Genomic DNA, 15,507 nt, shown 5'->3' with positions numbered 1-15,507 from the left:
CTAGTCAAACGTTAGTGTGATTTGAGTGCAACTAGAGGAAATCGAGTTAATTTCCTGCTCTGTAGCTGCTGTTTGTCTTGTGTACGAGTAGGCATTGCTAACGTTGACGGAATTGATAGATTGATTGATAGAAGGTTGATGGAACGTTGCTGGTGGAGCGGGGAAGATTGATGGGGTTGCTGTGGTAGATGCTGGTTTGGGGCTAGGTGTACTTGTGATATTTAGTCTCAAATAGAGATGGAGAGCGAAGAAGAACCCCAAGTTAAAGAGAAGGAGCACTCCAAAACCCCAGGTGAGTAACAACAAGAGGAAACAGAAGATTGTTATCATTTGGGCCAGTTTCCAGTGCTCAGATTAAGCCTACTCCTGGACTAAAGCATGCTCAATGGAGAATATTCTCCATCTGGGTCTGGGAAACCATCCATTTAGGTAGAAAAGGAGGTGAGAAAATGTTTCAGGGAAGCTGTGTGTATGTGTGTGTGTTTTTGGTTATACTGTCCTTGTGGGGACCAGAAGTTCTCACAAGGATACTTCGAACAAGTTTTGCCGGTCCTCACAAGGAAAAATGCTATTTTAGGCTTAGGGGTTAGGTTTAGGGTTAGAAGTTAGAGATAGGGGGTTAGGGTTAGGTTAGGGGTTAGGGAAAATAGGATTTTGAATGGGAATCAATTGTTTGGTCCCCACAAGGATAATAAAACAAACGTGTGAGCGTGCGTGTGTGGTTGCATGCTACATCCTCCCAGTCAGTGCAGGATCAGTGAACCTCCTGAACTCATCCTCTTTTTTTTTTATTAAGCTCTTGAAACCATCAAATCAGGGACATCAGTCCTCATGATGTAAGAGAAAATGGTTAGAAGGAAAACAAATACTATTTGAACCCACTCTCGAGCTCCCTCTAGAACTCTGACACGCACAGTAGGCTATAGGGCCCTGCTTTCTGTTAGACTAAGGGCTTGATTCAATCCATATCACAAAGTACAGCACTATAGCTCGCTTAACATTTGAAGTTCATTTCTGATTGAGCTGACATATGCAGCGTTTACTGTGAATGCAGTCTCCGTGGAAACGCAGGAACATTGCTTTTAAAATGTAATTTGCGCTATAGAGCTGAACTTCGGCAGAGCTTGGTTGTGTACAGTTCTACTATCTCGTTCCTGTCTTCGACTGCCATATGAACAGAACTCTGCTAAGGTGAAAAACAAGGACTTTGTGTCTTCTGAGCAAAACATAACACACATGACAAGCAGGATGTGGTTGACCTAAATGGAGACAGAGAGCGAAAGAGAGGGAGGAGAGATGTATATTTTTTTCATCTGTTAACACTGGGAGTAGAGTATTTTTGCATATTAACTGCCCTTAAAGTGAAACACAGTCAGCTTCAACTGTAACAGATTCCTATAGGTTTTTAGCCTCATATGCAGTCTCAGCACACGATGCTAGCCCACAAAAGTATGTTGAGAGAGACTACAGCATTAGGTTGTAGTTCACTCAGGGTTAATGTACCATCATTCTGTTTTGGGTGTCATCAACCTGTATTTTCCCCAGCCTAGTCGTGTACTGTAAATGCAAAGCCTGGTTAAACCAGACTGAATGCTGCACTCAGTACTGAGCACAGCATTCAGTCTGGCCTAACCAGGCTAGGAAATGAATAGAACCCCTTTGTTGGAGTTGCATTTCTCTTTTTCTCAGTTTAGTTGCAGTCCTTCCCATATTAGATGTTATATAAAAAGTAAATATGCTTATCTGTCATTCACACAAAGGTTTTTACAACCATTCTGAGCCATCTCAGCAGTACTCAGTGTGTTTTAATGGGTGACCAACAGTGATATATGTTTTTCACCAGAGGCTGGAGAATTGAAAGACAACAGTGTTACAACAAATGCCTTATACACAAACATACAATCACACATCTGAGGCCTCAACCACCACCACCACCACCACCACCAGCAGCAGCCTTCAAATCCACAAACGTCTTTATTTCCTCGCACATTGTTTTACGACTGGGTGTTGGCTGTTGGTTTACCCCTTTATTTGTTATTCTAAAAATAGAAGATATTTTGCACGTTTTTTTTTTTTACAGATCACTTTTTGGGAGCTGCAAAAAGCAATTTCAACTTGTGTGTTTTGTGTGTAATATTTATTTTATGAAAAAGAAAGAGTGATCATTTGGCCTCTCTTGCTCACATGTTTGTCATCCATCTTTTACCCCAGATATGAAGGTCCCCAACAAATCAAAGACGAAGCGCTACAGCGAGATCTTCCGGGACTTCGATAATTTTGAACTCTCTTTGGTCAACTCGTAAGTCTGACTTTTAGATTCACTCATCATGTACATGTATTACCATTATCGCCCTCCACATTATAATCAGTCCATCATTCAGAACACCTTGACATGTTTTACATTTGAGTTATTTAGCAGACTCTCTCATGCAGAGTGACTTACAGTTAGTCTCACCTAGCTACTTAAAGATGAATGCACTATCACAGTCATAGTAAGTAAAACCTTTCCTCAATTCAGCAATTATCAGCCAAGTCAGTGCTAGTAAGAAAAGACAAGTGTGACTGTTAGTGCAAGAAAAGTACATATTTTTTCATTGTTGGGGGTGGGTTGTCTGCTACTAGTTGCCAGAGAGGAAGTGTACACCTACGTGAGATTGTAAACCAAGTATATTCTTCCGCTTACATCTGTGTACATGCAGTACCAGTCAAAAGTTTGGACCCACCTACTCATTCAAGTTTTTATTTTATTTTATTTTTTACTATTTTCTAAATTGTAGAATAATAGTGAAGACATCAAAACTATGAAATAACACATGGAATGATGTAGTAACCAAAAAGTGTTAAACAAATCAAAATATATTTTAGATTTTAGATTCTTCAAAATAGCCACCCTTTGCCTTGAAGATAGCTTTGCACACTCTTGTTAAAAGTTAATTTGTGGAATTTCTTTCCTTAATGCGTTTGAGCCAGTTGTGAATCAGTTGTGTTGTGACAAGGTAGGGGTGGTATACAGAAGATAGCCCTATTTGGTAAAATACGAAGTCCATATTATGGCAAGAACAGCTCAAATAAGCAAAGAGAAATGACAGTCCATCATTACTTTAAGACATGAAGGTCAGTCAATGCGGAACATTTTAAGAACATTGAATGTTTCTTCAAGTGCAGTCGCAAAAACCATCAAGCGCTATGATGAAACTGGCTCTCATGAGGACCGCCACAGGAAAGGAAGACCCAGAGTTACCTCTGCTGCAGAGGATAAGTTCATTAGAGTTACCGGCCTCAGAAATTGCAGCCCATATAAATGCTTCACAGAGATCAAGTAACAGACACATCTTAACATCAACTATTCAGAGGAGACTGAGTGAATCAGGTCTTCATGGTCGAATTTCTGTAAAAGTAACCACGACTAAAGGACACCAATAAGAAGAAGAGACTTGCTTGGGCCAAGAAACACGAACAATGGACATTAGACCGGTGGAAAACTGTCCTTTGGTCTGATGAGTCCAGATTTGAGAGTTTTGGTTCCAAAAGCCGTGACTTTTTGAGACAGAGTAGGTGAACAGATGATCTCCGCAAGTGTGGTTCCCACCATGAAGCATGGAGGTGTGGGGGTTCTTTGCTGGTGACACTGACAGTGATTTATTTAGAATTCAAGGCACACTTAACCAGCATGGCTACCACAGCATTCTGCAGTGATACACCATCCCATCTGGTTTGTGCGTAGTGGGACTATCATTTGTTTTTCAACAAGACAATGACCCAACACACATCCAGGCTGTGTAAGGTCTATTTGACCAAGAAGGAGAGTGATGGAGTGCTGCATCAGATGACCTGGCCTCCACAATCACCCGACCTCAACCCAATTGAGATGGTTTGGGATGAGTTGGACCGCGGAGGGAAGGAAAAGCAGCCAACAAGTGCTCAGCATATGTGGAAACTCCTTCAAGACTGTTGGAAAAGCATTCCAGGTGAAGCTGGTTGAGAGAATGACAAGAGTGTGCAAAGCTGTCATCAATGCAAAGGGTGGCTACTTTGAACAATATCAAATATAAAATATATTTTGATTTGTTCAAATCCAATCATATCAAATGTATTTATATAGCCCTTCTTACATCAGCTGATATCTCAAAGTACTGTACAGAAACCCAGCCTAAAACCCCAAACAGCAAGCAATGCAGGTGTAGAAGCACGGTGGCTAGGAAAAACTCCCTAGAAAGGCCAAAACCTAGGAAGAAACCTAGAGAGGAACCAGGGATGAGGGGTGGCCAGTCCTCTTCTGGCTGTGCCAAGTGGAGATTATAACAGAACATGGCCAAGATGTTCAAATGTTCATAAATGACCAGCATGGTCAAATAATAATAATCACAGTAGTTGTCGAGGGTGCAACAGGTCAGCACCTCAGGAGTAAATGTCAGTTGGCTTTTCATAGCTGATCATTGAGAGTATCTCTACCGCTCCTGCTGTCTCTAGAGAGTTGAAAACAGCAGGTCTGGGACAGGTAGCACGTCCGGTGAACAGGTCAGGGTTCCATAGAGAGAAAGAAAGAAAGAATTAGAGAGAGCATACTTACATTCACACAGGACACCGGATAAGACAGGAGAAATACTCCAGATATAACACTTTCTTTGGTTACTACATGATTCCATATGCGTTACTTCATAGTTTTGATGTCTTCACTATTATTCTACAATGTAGAAAATAGTAACAATAAATAAAAACCCTAGCATTTGGCAATGCACCAGATGCAGGATCTGAAAGTAATACCTGTCTGTAATAAAGCCATTTTGTGGGGAAAAACGAATTCTGATGGCTGGGCCTGGCTCCCCAGTGGTCAGGCCTAGCTCCCAAATGGGTGGGCCGATGCCCTCCCAGGCCCACTCATGGCTGCACCCCTGCCCAGTCATGTGAAATCCATAGATTAGGGCCTAATGAATTTACTTCAATTGACTGAGTTCCTTATATGAACTGCAACTCAGTAAAATCGTTGAAATTGTGGCATGTTGCATTTATATTTTTGTTAAGTATAGTATGAATTTGCACATAAATAATGAGTGAAGCATCTAGGCATTATGAAGGGTTTACGAAGGCTTCATAAGGCCATTATAACATGTATCGGCCCTCTGATCCATCAGCACTGTAGAGGAGATGTTTCCAGACCCTGACTCCCAGTCGATTGCTGAGACCGTCTCTACGGAAACCACAGACAACACTGAGCTGGATCATGTGACGGTAGGGGAGCAGTACTATCAGTCAATCAAGCAACTAATCAAAATTATTTTGGAAAGCCATTTTTACACCAGCAGAGTTGTCACAAAGTGCTTTACAGATACCCAGCCTAAAAACAAACAATCAATCAATCTTTACTATGTTCTCTCTGTCAATCAATCAAAAAAAAATTCTAGCCTGGTGCTCCATTGTGTTGATACTTTTGGTACCGTTTGTACTAGCCAACAGGGGAATCATTTGAACTTAGGTTCTGCTCATATTCTACTGATATGAAGTACAGTGTGTATCGTCTTGTCTCCAAATCCATTTCTCTGTGTAATGGTCTGTATTCTGCCCTGCAGTGTGAGGATGTCTACCCCCCAGATGACGATGACAAAGATGGAGGTCTATCAGGTATGTTTGTAATGAAATCAAATTCATTTATAAAGCCTTTTTTTTTACATCAGCAGATGTCACTAAGTGCTTATACAGAACGTGGTGTGTTGTATGCATGTGTTTTTCAACAACAACAAAAAATCTAATCAGTTGGATTTGACTGACTCGAATTGACCCCAACCCTGGTGTGAGTAACGGATGTGGTTTGAGTAACCTTGCCAGAGACATGAAGACTTGCATTAGCTCCCACAGCTAAAACTTACTTAGGCTATAGCTCAGTGGGCTAAGAGTAGGGCTGGCCGATAAATCAATATCAGTATTTATCGAGGTAATTACTTCCCTCAATAACGATAGAAAAACATTTAGGCAATGTTTATTTCAAACAGACCCTTATTTACCACTTGTTTGCAGGTATACCCATTTTATACATATCAGTGGGTAACTGACAAATTCGGGGGGTTGAGGTGTGTTGTTAAACCATGGGGGCAGTTTGCATTTCAAATTAGGGATGTGTTAAACAATGGAAGTGTTAATGAATTTACCTGCAAATAATCAGAGAACCATTCACACAGACCCGATGCCTGTATTTTGGTTACAGGGTCTGTGAAAATGCAGGAATCATGACTAGGTCTTTAGGTGGCTTTTATTTTTCCATGTTTTTCTACCCCCTATGCTTTTCAGATATACAAAAAAGCTGGTATAAAAATGCAGGCATGGTAAATTAGTGGAGTTTTGGTCTTTATGTGAAAGGGATGCAAGAGTCCAAGCCATTCTCTTCTGGAAACACTGCCCGGTGACTGACACTAATAGACAGCCAATCCAGGTGGGATGTGATGAGTGGTGTGGGCGGGACTAGTGGGGTGACAGCCAGTCACGGTGGTTAATCTCCACCTATTCAACCTCTCTTGTTGAGGTGTAATTAGCCGGTGGCGCTAATTGCCTCTGTGTTAACGAGATTAGGAGAAGACTGGAGAGGGTGGGGGGAGAGAGAGGATTAGAGCTGCGGACAGATGCTCTCTAGTTTACCCCTATCCATCAAACAGGAGAGGGAGGGAGGGAGGAAGTGGGGAAGGAAGGGATGAGAGAGAAGGAGATAGAGGAAGGGAGAAATGTGGGAGTGAGGGAAAAAGGGAGGGATAGGGGAGGTAGAGAGGGATGGGAAAAAGAGAGGGGGAGAGATCCCTTATGGAAAAACGACATTAATTTCACGTGATCTTATGTGAAGTTAACATGATAACATGTTAAAGAAACATGTGATAACATGTAACTACACATCAAAACATTTAAGCACAAGTGAGAACGTGATCTCGTGGAGTAAATGTGACAACATGGGGATGCAAAATTTCAACATGTGATACCATGAAAATACACGTGACAACAAGTTTTTCACGTGAAAGTGCACGTTTGATTTTCACTCATGTGAAACTGCAAATTCCACATGTGAGGTGAGAACATGTTTTCTTCCTCATGAAAAGGTGGTGAACACGTGTGAACATATAGTTTCACGTGTGAACAACTGACCTCGTATGTGTCTTTTTTGTTTTCACACATGAAAATTTCAGCTCAACATGTGAAAACAGTTAAGGGAAGTAATGAAATGGTATAGGGGTTTTAAGTTAACTGATACGCTGATCAGCTAAAATAGTATAGTTAAAAAAAAATCGACGATAATATGATTACATTTGACATCAAATCAAATTTTATTGGTCACGTACACATATTTAGCAGATGTTATTGCGGGTGTAACTAAATGCGTGTGTTCCTAGCGCCAACACTGCAGTTGTATCTAACAATTCACAACAATACACACAAATCTTAAAGTCAAAGAATGGAATTAAGAAATATATAAATATTAGGAGAAGCAATGTCACTTAGTTCTGACTTCTCAATATGACACCACCTGGGGTTTGAAGTCCGCTTTCTGCTGCACTTTCTGCTGCGCTCAGAAGTTCCCTACACATGAATTACCTATAATACGTCTCTGCATTTAACAAGAGAGTGCCATCTGCACTGCTTTTGTTATATCAGTTAATCTGACTGTTCTCTCATCATTGATTTAATTTACTTAATTCTGCAATTTGAGGGTTTTCTGTATAGTTGTCTAATGTTGGTGAAGCGTATTATTCTGTTTTAATGTTACTACTGAATCACTATGATAAATATATTCGTTTTTATTGCGTGTATTATACAAAGCTGAGATTTACTTTGAAATCCAAAGTATAAGAATACAGGTGAAACCTGTCAATGACACAGGTGTGGTGGCGTAGCAGGAAGATTGGAATGCTGTGAACCAAGAGGTTGTGAGTTCAAATCCCACATGAGGACATGTTGAATAATTATTACTGTATAAATAAACATACACAATGTAATCATGTATGTCAAAGTGTGTAAGATGAAAACACTGCAGCTATTTGGTGATGTTCCGGCGACATCCTAACAATTCATTTTTGTCTGCAGGGCATCATGTGGAAATGTTAATCCACATGTGAAAGGTTATGTGATCATGTGAAATATCATCACGTGAAGTGTTCCAAAGCCACATGGTTTTACATGTGACATTTCACATGTGAAATGTAATTTTACATGTGCAAACATCATGTGATTTTCCACATGTGAAATCATGTGGTTTTTCCGTAAAGGGATGGGAGGGGAAAGAGAGAAACAGACAGAAGGGAAGAGTGAGCACAGAGTGAGGATTGAAAAGAGCATTGTTCAGCCTGAGAGACAAAAAAACTACAAAGGAGACAGAAAGGAAGACTAGTGAGATAATGGGGAAATAGGGATGAGAGGGGGACATGTTAGACCAGGGTTGTGTTCAGTAGGACACAACGTAGCAAAACATTTTGCAATGGAAACTGAAAAACAGTTTTTTTTAATTCACAACGCTTTGAAACTTTTTCCCTCTACTGAACACAGCCCACTTGTTTCTCCAGGAACTGTGTATGTATGTAGGGATGTCCTTTGACCCCATTAAACCCCAATTCCATGGGCACAGACATACGTCGCCCAATGGAGATTAAGGATTACAGGACCACGTAGAGCAGTGTTTAAATAAGACTAGAATGGAAACATCCTGGAGCCGTGCCTAGTCACTGTGCTGCACGACACGGAAGGCCTCACGTCACCTACTCCAGTGTACCAGACAGGCACCTCTTCTTGGTGTAGGGTGAAGTTGCCCCTAGATGCTGATCTTTTTTTATTTTTTGTAAGATTTTATTTGATCTTTTATAAACAATACAAAATATACATATACAAACGGCAACCTCATACAAACACCAACTACATCACACCTACCCAGACCCACTAGCACACACCCCAATCTCCAGCGCTCGCATCACTTTCCGCCACATGGCCTGAAACTTCATCATTTTCTAGCCCATACACTTTCGATATTTTAATAATAAATAATTTTTATAGTAATAGTTTATAGTTTTTTCTAAGAGATTGTCAGCTGGGTATGCTCTCTACAAGGTTTTGTAAACTCCGCAAAAAAAGAAACGTCCCTTTTTCAGTACCCTGTCTTTCAAAGATAATTCGTAAAAATCCGAATAACTTCACAGATCTTCATGGTAAAGGGTTTAAACATGTTTCCCATGCTTTTTCAATGAACCATGAACAATTAATGAACATGCACCTGTTGAACGGTCGTTAAGACACTAACAGCTTACAGACGGTAGGCAATTAAGGTCACAGTTATGAAAACTTAGGACACTAAAGAGGCCTTTCTACTGACTCTGAAAAACACCAAAAGAAAGATGCCCAGGTCCCTGCTCAACTGCGTGAACATGCCTTAGGGATGCTGCAAGGAGGCATGAGGACTGCAGATGTGGCCAGGGCAATAAATTGCGATGTCCACACTGTGAGACGCCTAAGACAGCGCTACAGGGAGACAGGACGGACAGCTGATCGTCCTCGCAGTGGCAGACCACGTGTAACACCTGCACAGGATCGGTACATCCGAACATCACACCTGCGGGACAGGTACAGGATGGCAACAACAACTCCCCGAGTTACACCAGGAACGCACAAGCCCTCCATCAGTGCTCAGACTGTCCGCAATAGGCTGAGAAAGGCTGGACTGAGGGCTTGTAGGCCTGTTGTAAGGCAGGTTCTCGCCAGACATCACCGGCAACAACGTCGCCTATGGGCACAAACCCACTGTCGCTAGACCAGACAGGAATGGCAAAAAGTGCTCTTCACTGACGAGTCGCGGTTTTGTCTCACCAGGGGTGATGGTCGGATTCGCGTTTATCGTCGATGGAATGAGCATTACACCAAGGCCTGTACTCTGGAGCGGGATCGACTTGGAGGTGGAGGGTCCATCATGGTCTGAGGCGGTGTGTCACAGCATCATCGGACTGAGATTGTTGTCATTGCAGGCAATCTCAACGCTGTGTGTTACAGGGAAGACGCCCTCCTCCCTCATGTGGTACTGCAGGCTCATACTGACATGACCCTCCAACATGACAATGCCACCAGCCATACTGCTCGTTCTGTGTGTGATTTCCTGCAAGACAGGAGTGTCAGTGTTCTGCCATGGCCAGCGAAGAGCCCGGATCTCAATCCCATTGAGCACATCTGGGACCTGTTGGCTCGGAGGGTGAGGGCTAGGGCCATTCCCCCCAGAAATGTCCGGGAACTTGCAGGTGCCTTGGTGGAAGAGTGGGGTAACATCTCACAGCAAGAACTGGCAAATCTGGTGCAGTCCACGAGGAGGAGATGCACTGCCATACTTAATGCAGCTGGTTGCCACACCAGATACTGACTGTTACTTCTGATTTTGACCCCCCCCCCTTTGTTCAGGAACACATTATTCAATTTCTGTTCGTCACATGGAACATTCGTCTGTGGAACTTGTTCAGTTTATGTCTCAGTTGTTGAATCTTGTTCATTCACATATTTACAAATGTTACGTTTTCTGAAAATAAACGCATGTTGACAGTGAGGTGAAGTTTATTTTTTTGCTGAGTTTATGAACATCCTTTTCTGACTCAAATAAGATTCCCTAAAGGTTGCTCTGATGTCCAAAAGATGTCAAATCGTAATAGGTAACTTTAAAGTTGCATGTATTTGAAACTATCAAATACTATATTTTGATCAGTTTGACATTTTCCCCACAAATGATTACGGCTAGGATTGGGGGAGGGGAAGCTGATCCTAGATCTGCAGCTTGGAGAAACTTCACCCCGGAGCACCTCTTATTTATCATGTTACAAAGCATATAGCTATACCTTCCCTCTGAGTGCCCTCCTCCTCTCTCTTCATTCAGTTACATCTAATGTAGTTTTCTGCCCTAACCCAATCCACTCTTCCCAATCCCAAATTCTCCCAGCTACCCCCCACCAGTTTGGAGATTATCTGTAATAAGCCAAATGGAGGGGCGAGGGGTGGGGCTGCGGATAGGAGCGAGCGGTGGGGGTAGGGTGGTAGGGCTGATGAGTTGAGTGGTCCATGCCGTGGCATGCTTTCTGTAATGCCTGTTGTCAGTCCCGTCGGGTTGACATTGATTGATCCTTGCACTGTATATGTGCGCGTGTCAACTGTGTTGTTTATCTGTGTTAATGGGTGTCAAGGGCAAATAACTAACTAGTTTTGGCACTTGTGTAACACAAGTTGACATTCTGACAGTCATATCAATATTCCTGATACACTGTAACTCCACAAACCTACAGCTGTGACGTTCTCTCAACTGAGACAGAGAGACAGAAAGGGAGAGAGAGAGATTGGGAGAGGGTGAGAAAGAGAGAGATGGGGGAGAGATCATGTACAGAAAAAACGCTGTAAGAAGGAGCACCAATAAACAGTTTGTACTGAGCTCTAACCAGTTCCTCACCCCATCCACCCTCATAGTCCTCCTGACAGGGTCTGTCAGTCGCGCACACACACACACACACACACCAGGAGGTTAAACCTGGTTGTGATCTAAAGCCTGTCACTCCACAATCTGGACCTGCCCTCTCTGGATAATCCATAGTCCTAGAAGCCAGCAACGGGAGAGCGGAGGGAAGGTGGACGCGCGCACACACACACACACACACACACACACACACACACACACACACACACACACACACACACACACACAGGTGGCACAGGGACACTCTTTGCCGAAGTATGAAGGTGTGCCCACAAGAGAGCGAGACGGGGAGCAAGAGAGAGAGCGAGAGAGAGGTCAACGCATAACAACACTCAGACAGAAAGTCATAACCGTTTTTGTGGATTTTTCTCAGACATGGAGTTACTTGTTTCAAGAGAGAAGCCTGTTCTATGCTCTGTAGGAACATATTTTCTCTGCTCTCACTTTTTGAACTGAGAGGGACGTCTGTGACAACACACAGAGAGGACTTGAGCTCAGAATTGGAGTGTAGGACTATACATCTGTGTTGGAGAAGAAGAATTGAAACAGGAATTAGACTTGTAAGAAGACTGCAGTATTGCTAGATCCAATGATCTAAATCTTTGCATGCAGGTCGACTGTGGACAGGTCAAAGAAGTGAAAGGACAGCGGTGCTGATAGGGACGTTGCAAGAGAACGAGTGAGGGGAAAAAGAGGACAGAGACCGGGGGAAAGAGAGATTAAAAAGGAGAGTGAGTGAGGGAGGAAGGAAGGAAGGAAGCACGTGACATGCGTTGCAGGATTGTTGCACATCGCCATCCGCTGTCACTGTGAGTCAGAGAAGAAGACAACAGAGAGAGAGAGAGAGAGAGAGAGAGAGAGAGAGAGAGAGAGCAGCTGACTGACTTCAGACTGCTGTCAGTCACACCAACACCCTGACTTCCATAACAACCACAACACACCCGCTCTGATGTTGTCACGTCGATTACAGCACTCTGGCACCAAGGAGTTGCCACGGTAATCTTCTCAGACCGTCACATTTTCTCTCTCTCTCTCTCTCTGACTGAGGAGGGGAGCGGTAGAACAGGTGCTGGAGGGAGGAGGGGGGGAGGAGCCAGGGAGAGGAGAGAGGTAGAGCGGGGAGAGGAGGTATACCTAAAAAGCCTGTTTGGGACTCTCAGGCAATCCTTTTCTCTCTCTTTTCCTTTCTTCACTTCTGACTGCTAAAGTACTGTCTGTTCAGCTGCTTCCAGGGCTAATCTAGACTGGACAGGAGAATTTCCTTGGGACATTTAGATTTCCCACGTGATGACCTCTTGCTATGCATGCTTTGAGATGACCAGACCTCCACCGGTGTTGGTGTAGTAGTGACCACTTGTGCTGAGACAGAGACCCTGTGGACAACAGCAGCACTTGGACCTTGAGGACTCTGAGGACTAGCCCTGATGACCAATCGTTTTCAGTCTCTCTTTTCCATGGAGTTTGTTTGGCTAAACCACAAACCTGTTGTGGAAACAGAGCTATGTTTCTGGTGAACTCACGTATTTGAGAAATAGGAGAGACCCTTTTTTGTCTGTTCTCTTTTATTCCTTTGTGGTCGTTTCTTGGATGACAAATTATTTGGATTACACATTATTGGTAGTATGGAACACAAAGCATACCTGTGAGCCCAGCTTACTTGTTTCAAGAGAGAAGCCTGTTCTATGCTCTGTAGGAACATATTTTCTCTGCTCTCACTTTTTGAACTGAGAGGGACGTCTGTGACAACACACAGAGAGGACTTGAGCTCAGAATTGGAGTGTAGGACTATACATCTGTGTTGGAGAAGAAGAATTGAAACAGGAATTAGACTTGTAAGAAGACTGCAGTATTGCTAGATCCAATGATCTAAATCTTTGCATGCAGGTCGACTGTGGACAGGTCAAAGAAGTGAAAGGACAGCGGTGCTGATAGGGACGTTGCAAGAGAACGAGTGAGGGGAAAAAGAGGACAGAGACCGGGGGAAAGAGAGATTAAAAAGGAGAGTGAGTGAGGGAGGAAGGAAGGAAGGAAGCACGTGACATGCGTTGCAGGATTGTTGCTCTCTCTCTCTCTCTCTGACTGAGGAGGGGAGCGGTAGAACAGGTGCTGGAGGGAGGAGGGGGGGAGGAGCCAGGGAGAGGAGAGAGGTAGAGCGGGGAGAGGAGCTATACCTAAAAAGCCTGTTTGGGACTCTCAGGCAATCCTTTTCTCTCTCTTTTCCTTTCTTCACTTCTGACTGAGAGACCCTTTTTTGTCTGTTCTCTTTTATTCCTTTGTGGTCGTTTCTTGGATGACAAATTATTTGGATTACACATTATTGGTAGTATGGAACACAAAGCATACCTGTGAGCCCAGCTTTTTCCTTGGGAATCAGGGGGGAGAGGGGTCTTGGATGCCCTGTGGGGGTCCAGACTGCCCAGTTGTGTGTGTTTTGGGGTTAAAAACCTCCTGACTGGGCTATCAGGGTGAGGTAGAGAAGATATGCAGTGATGCTGATGTACTCACTCTCAGCCCAGGAAGCAGACCTGGCCCTGTGTCGCTGTGAGGGAGGCGTGGAGCTGGCCCTGCAGTATGCCAAGATGTGGTGCCGCTACGCCAAGGACCTGCTGGCCTGGATGGAAAAGAGAATCAGTCTGGGTGAGTAGAGACATGGGTGTGGGTGTTTCTGTGTCTGTCTGCCTGCTAGTCAGTCTGTCTCTCATTCATATTTGCAAATCTTACATTGACACAAACACATTATTTAATTAAAGCTAAGTGCACCTATCTCAAATGAGGGCATGGCCCATAGTGTGTCACTGCAATGCGGTACAGACTCATTCAACTACACAAGTATAACATATTCACAAACACATATATTTGTGAATATGGTCTTGTATGTTAACTATGTGCTTTACATGTACATTTAAGTCATTTAGCAGACGCTCTTATCCAGAGCGACTTACAAATTGGAAAGTTCATACATATTCATCCTGGTCCCCCCGTGGGGAATGAACCCACAACCCTGGTGTTGCAAGCGCCATGCTCTACCAACTGAGCCACACTGGACCACAAATGAAATAGTTCACATACCAAATGTGAAGTATATACCATCTTTCTGGCATTCATAGACAGGTAGCCTTCTCAAGACATAAGATAAACAAGAATAATTTAATGACAACACGAAAGGCTCTCTTACCCCTCTGTAAAAAGTTGTTTTTCTGGTATGGAACTGCAGTAACTACAGCAACCAAAGCTCTTCTCCTAAGAAAGACTAGGAGTCAGTCACTCTATTCCTGGAAAAGACAGCCAAGTCTAAAGTAGGCCTACCCTGCCATTAGACAATGTGTGTTTATTCCTCACCTGTAATAGGATAATAGACCTTGTGGTTGAACCCTGTGTGAAAGGATGAACAGTATCCTCCACAGTACCCACTGGTGGTAGAACTTAGGTATTACAAGGACTGTTATAGGGACCGTTTACATTCTGGGTGAGCAAAACTGGTTGAAAAGATATCAGAGAAAATAATTGTCAGTAAACCATTTCAGGGACAGTAAGATATCACGGACTGGTTCCATGATCCCTTAGGTTAAGATACACTGTTAGGGTATTACGGAGCGGTATAACCTACCCTGAGAAACACTGTTAGGGTATTACGGAGCGGTATAACCTACCCTGAGAAACACTGTTAGGGTATTACGGAGCGATATAACCCACCCTGAGAAACACTGTTAGGGTATTACGGAGCGGTATAACCTACCCTGAGAAACACTGTTAGGGTATTACGGAGCGATATAACCTACCCTGAGCAACACTGTTAGGGAATTACGGAGCGGTATAACCTACCCTGAGAAACACTGTTAGGGTATTACGGATCGGTATAACCTACCCTGAGAAACACTGTTAGGGTATTACGGCGCGATATAACCCACCCTGAGAAACACTGTTAGGGTATTACGGAGCGATATAACCCACCCTGAGAAACACTGTTAGGGTATTACGGAGCGATATAACCTACCCTGAGATACACTGTTAGGGAATTACGGAGCGGTATAACCTACCCTGAGAAACAC

General features: G+C 43.3%; 1 protein-coding gene across 1 annotated transcript in view; it reads left to right on the top strand.

The window, feature by feature from the left end:
• Window positions 1–237: 237 nt before the first annotated feature.
• Window positions 238–15,507, top strand: part of LOC120033934 (GEM-interacting protein-like) — a 33,017-nt gene continuing 17,747 nt past the window's right edge. The window contains exons 1-5 of the mRNA XM_038980338.1: window positions 238–292; window positions 2,212–2,299; window positions 5,133–5,229; window positions 5,568–5,619; window positions 13,970–14,095. Coding sequence (XP_038836266.1) covers window positions 238–292; window positions 2,212–2,299; window positions 5,133–5,229; window positions 5,568–5,619; window positions 13,970–14,095 — 418 coding nt within the window. The remainder of the gene's footprint in view (window positions 293–2,211; window positions 2,300–5,132; window positions 5,230–5,567; window positions 5,620–13,969; window positions 14,096–15,507) is intronic.

The sequence above is a fragment of the Salvelinus namaycush genome, chromosome 41, assembly GCF_016432855.1.
Source record: "Salvelinus namaycush isolate Seneca chromosome 41, SaNama_1.0, whole genome shotgun sequence".
Lineage (NCBI taxonomy): Eukaryota > Metazoa > Chordata > Actinopteri > Salmoniformes > Salmonidae > Salvelinus > Salvelinus namaycush.
This window is presented reverse-complemented; position numbering and strand designations above follow the sequence as displayed.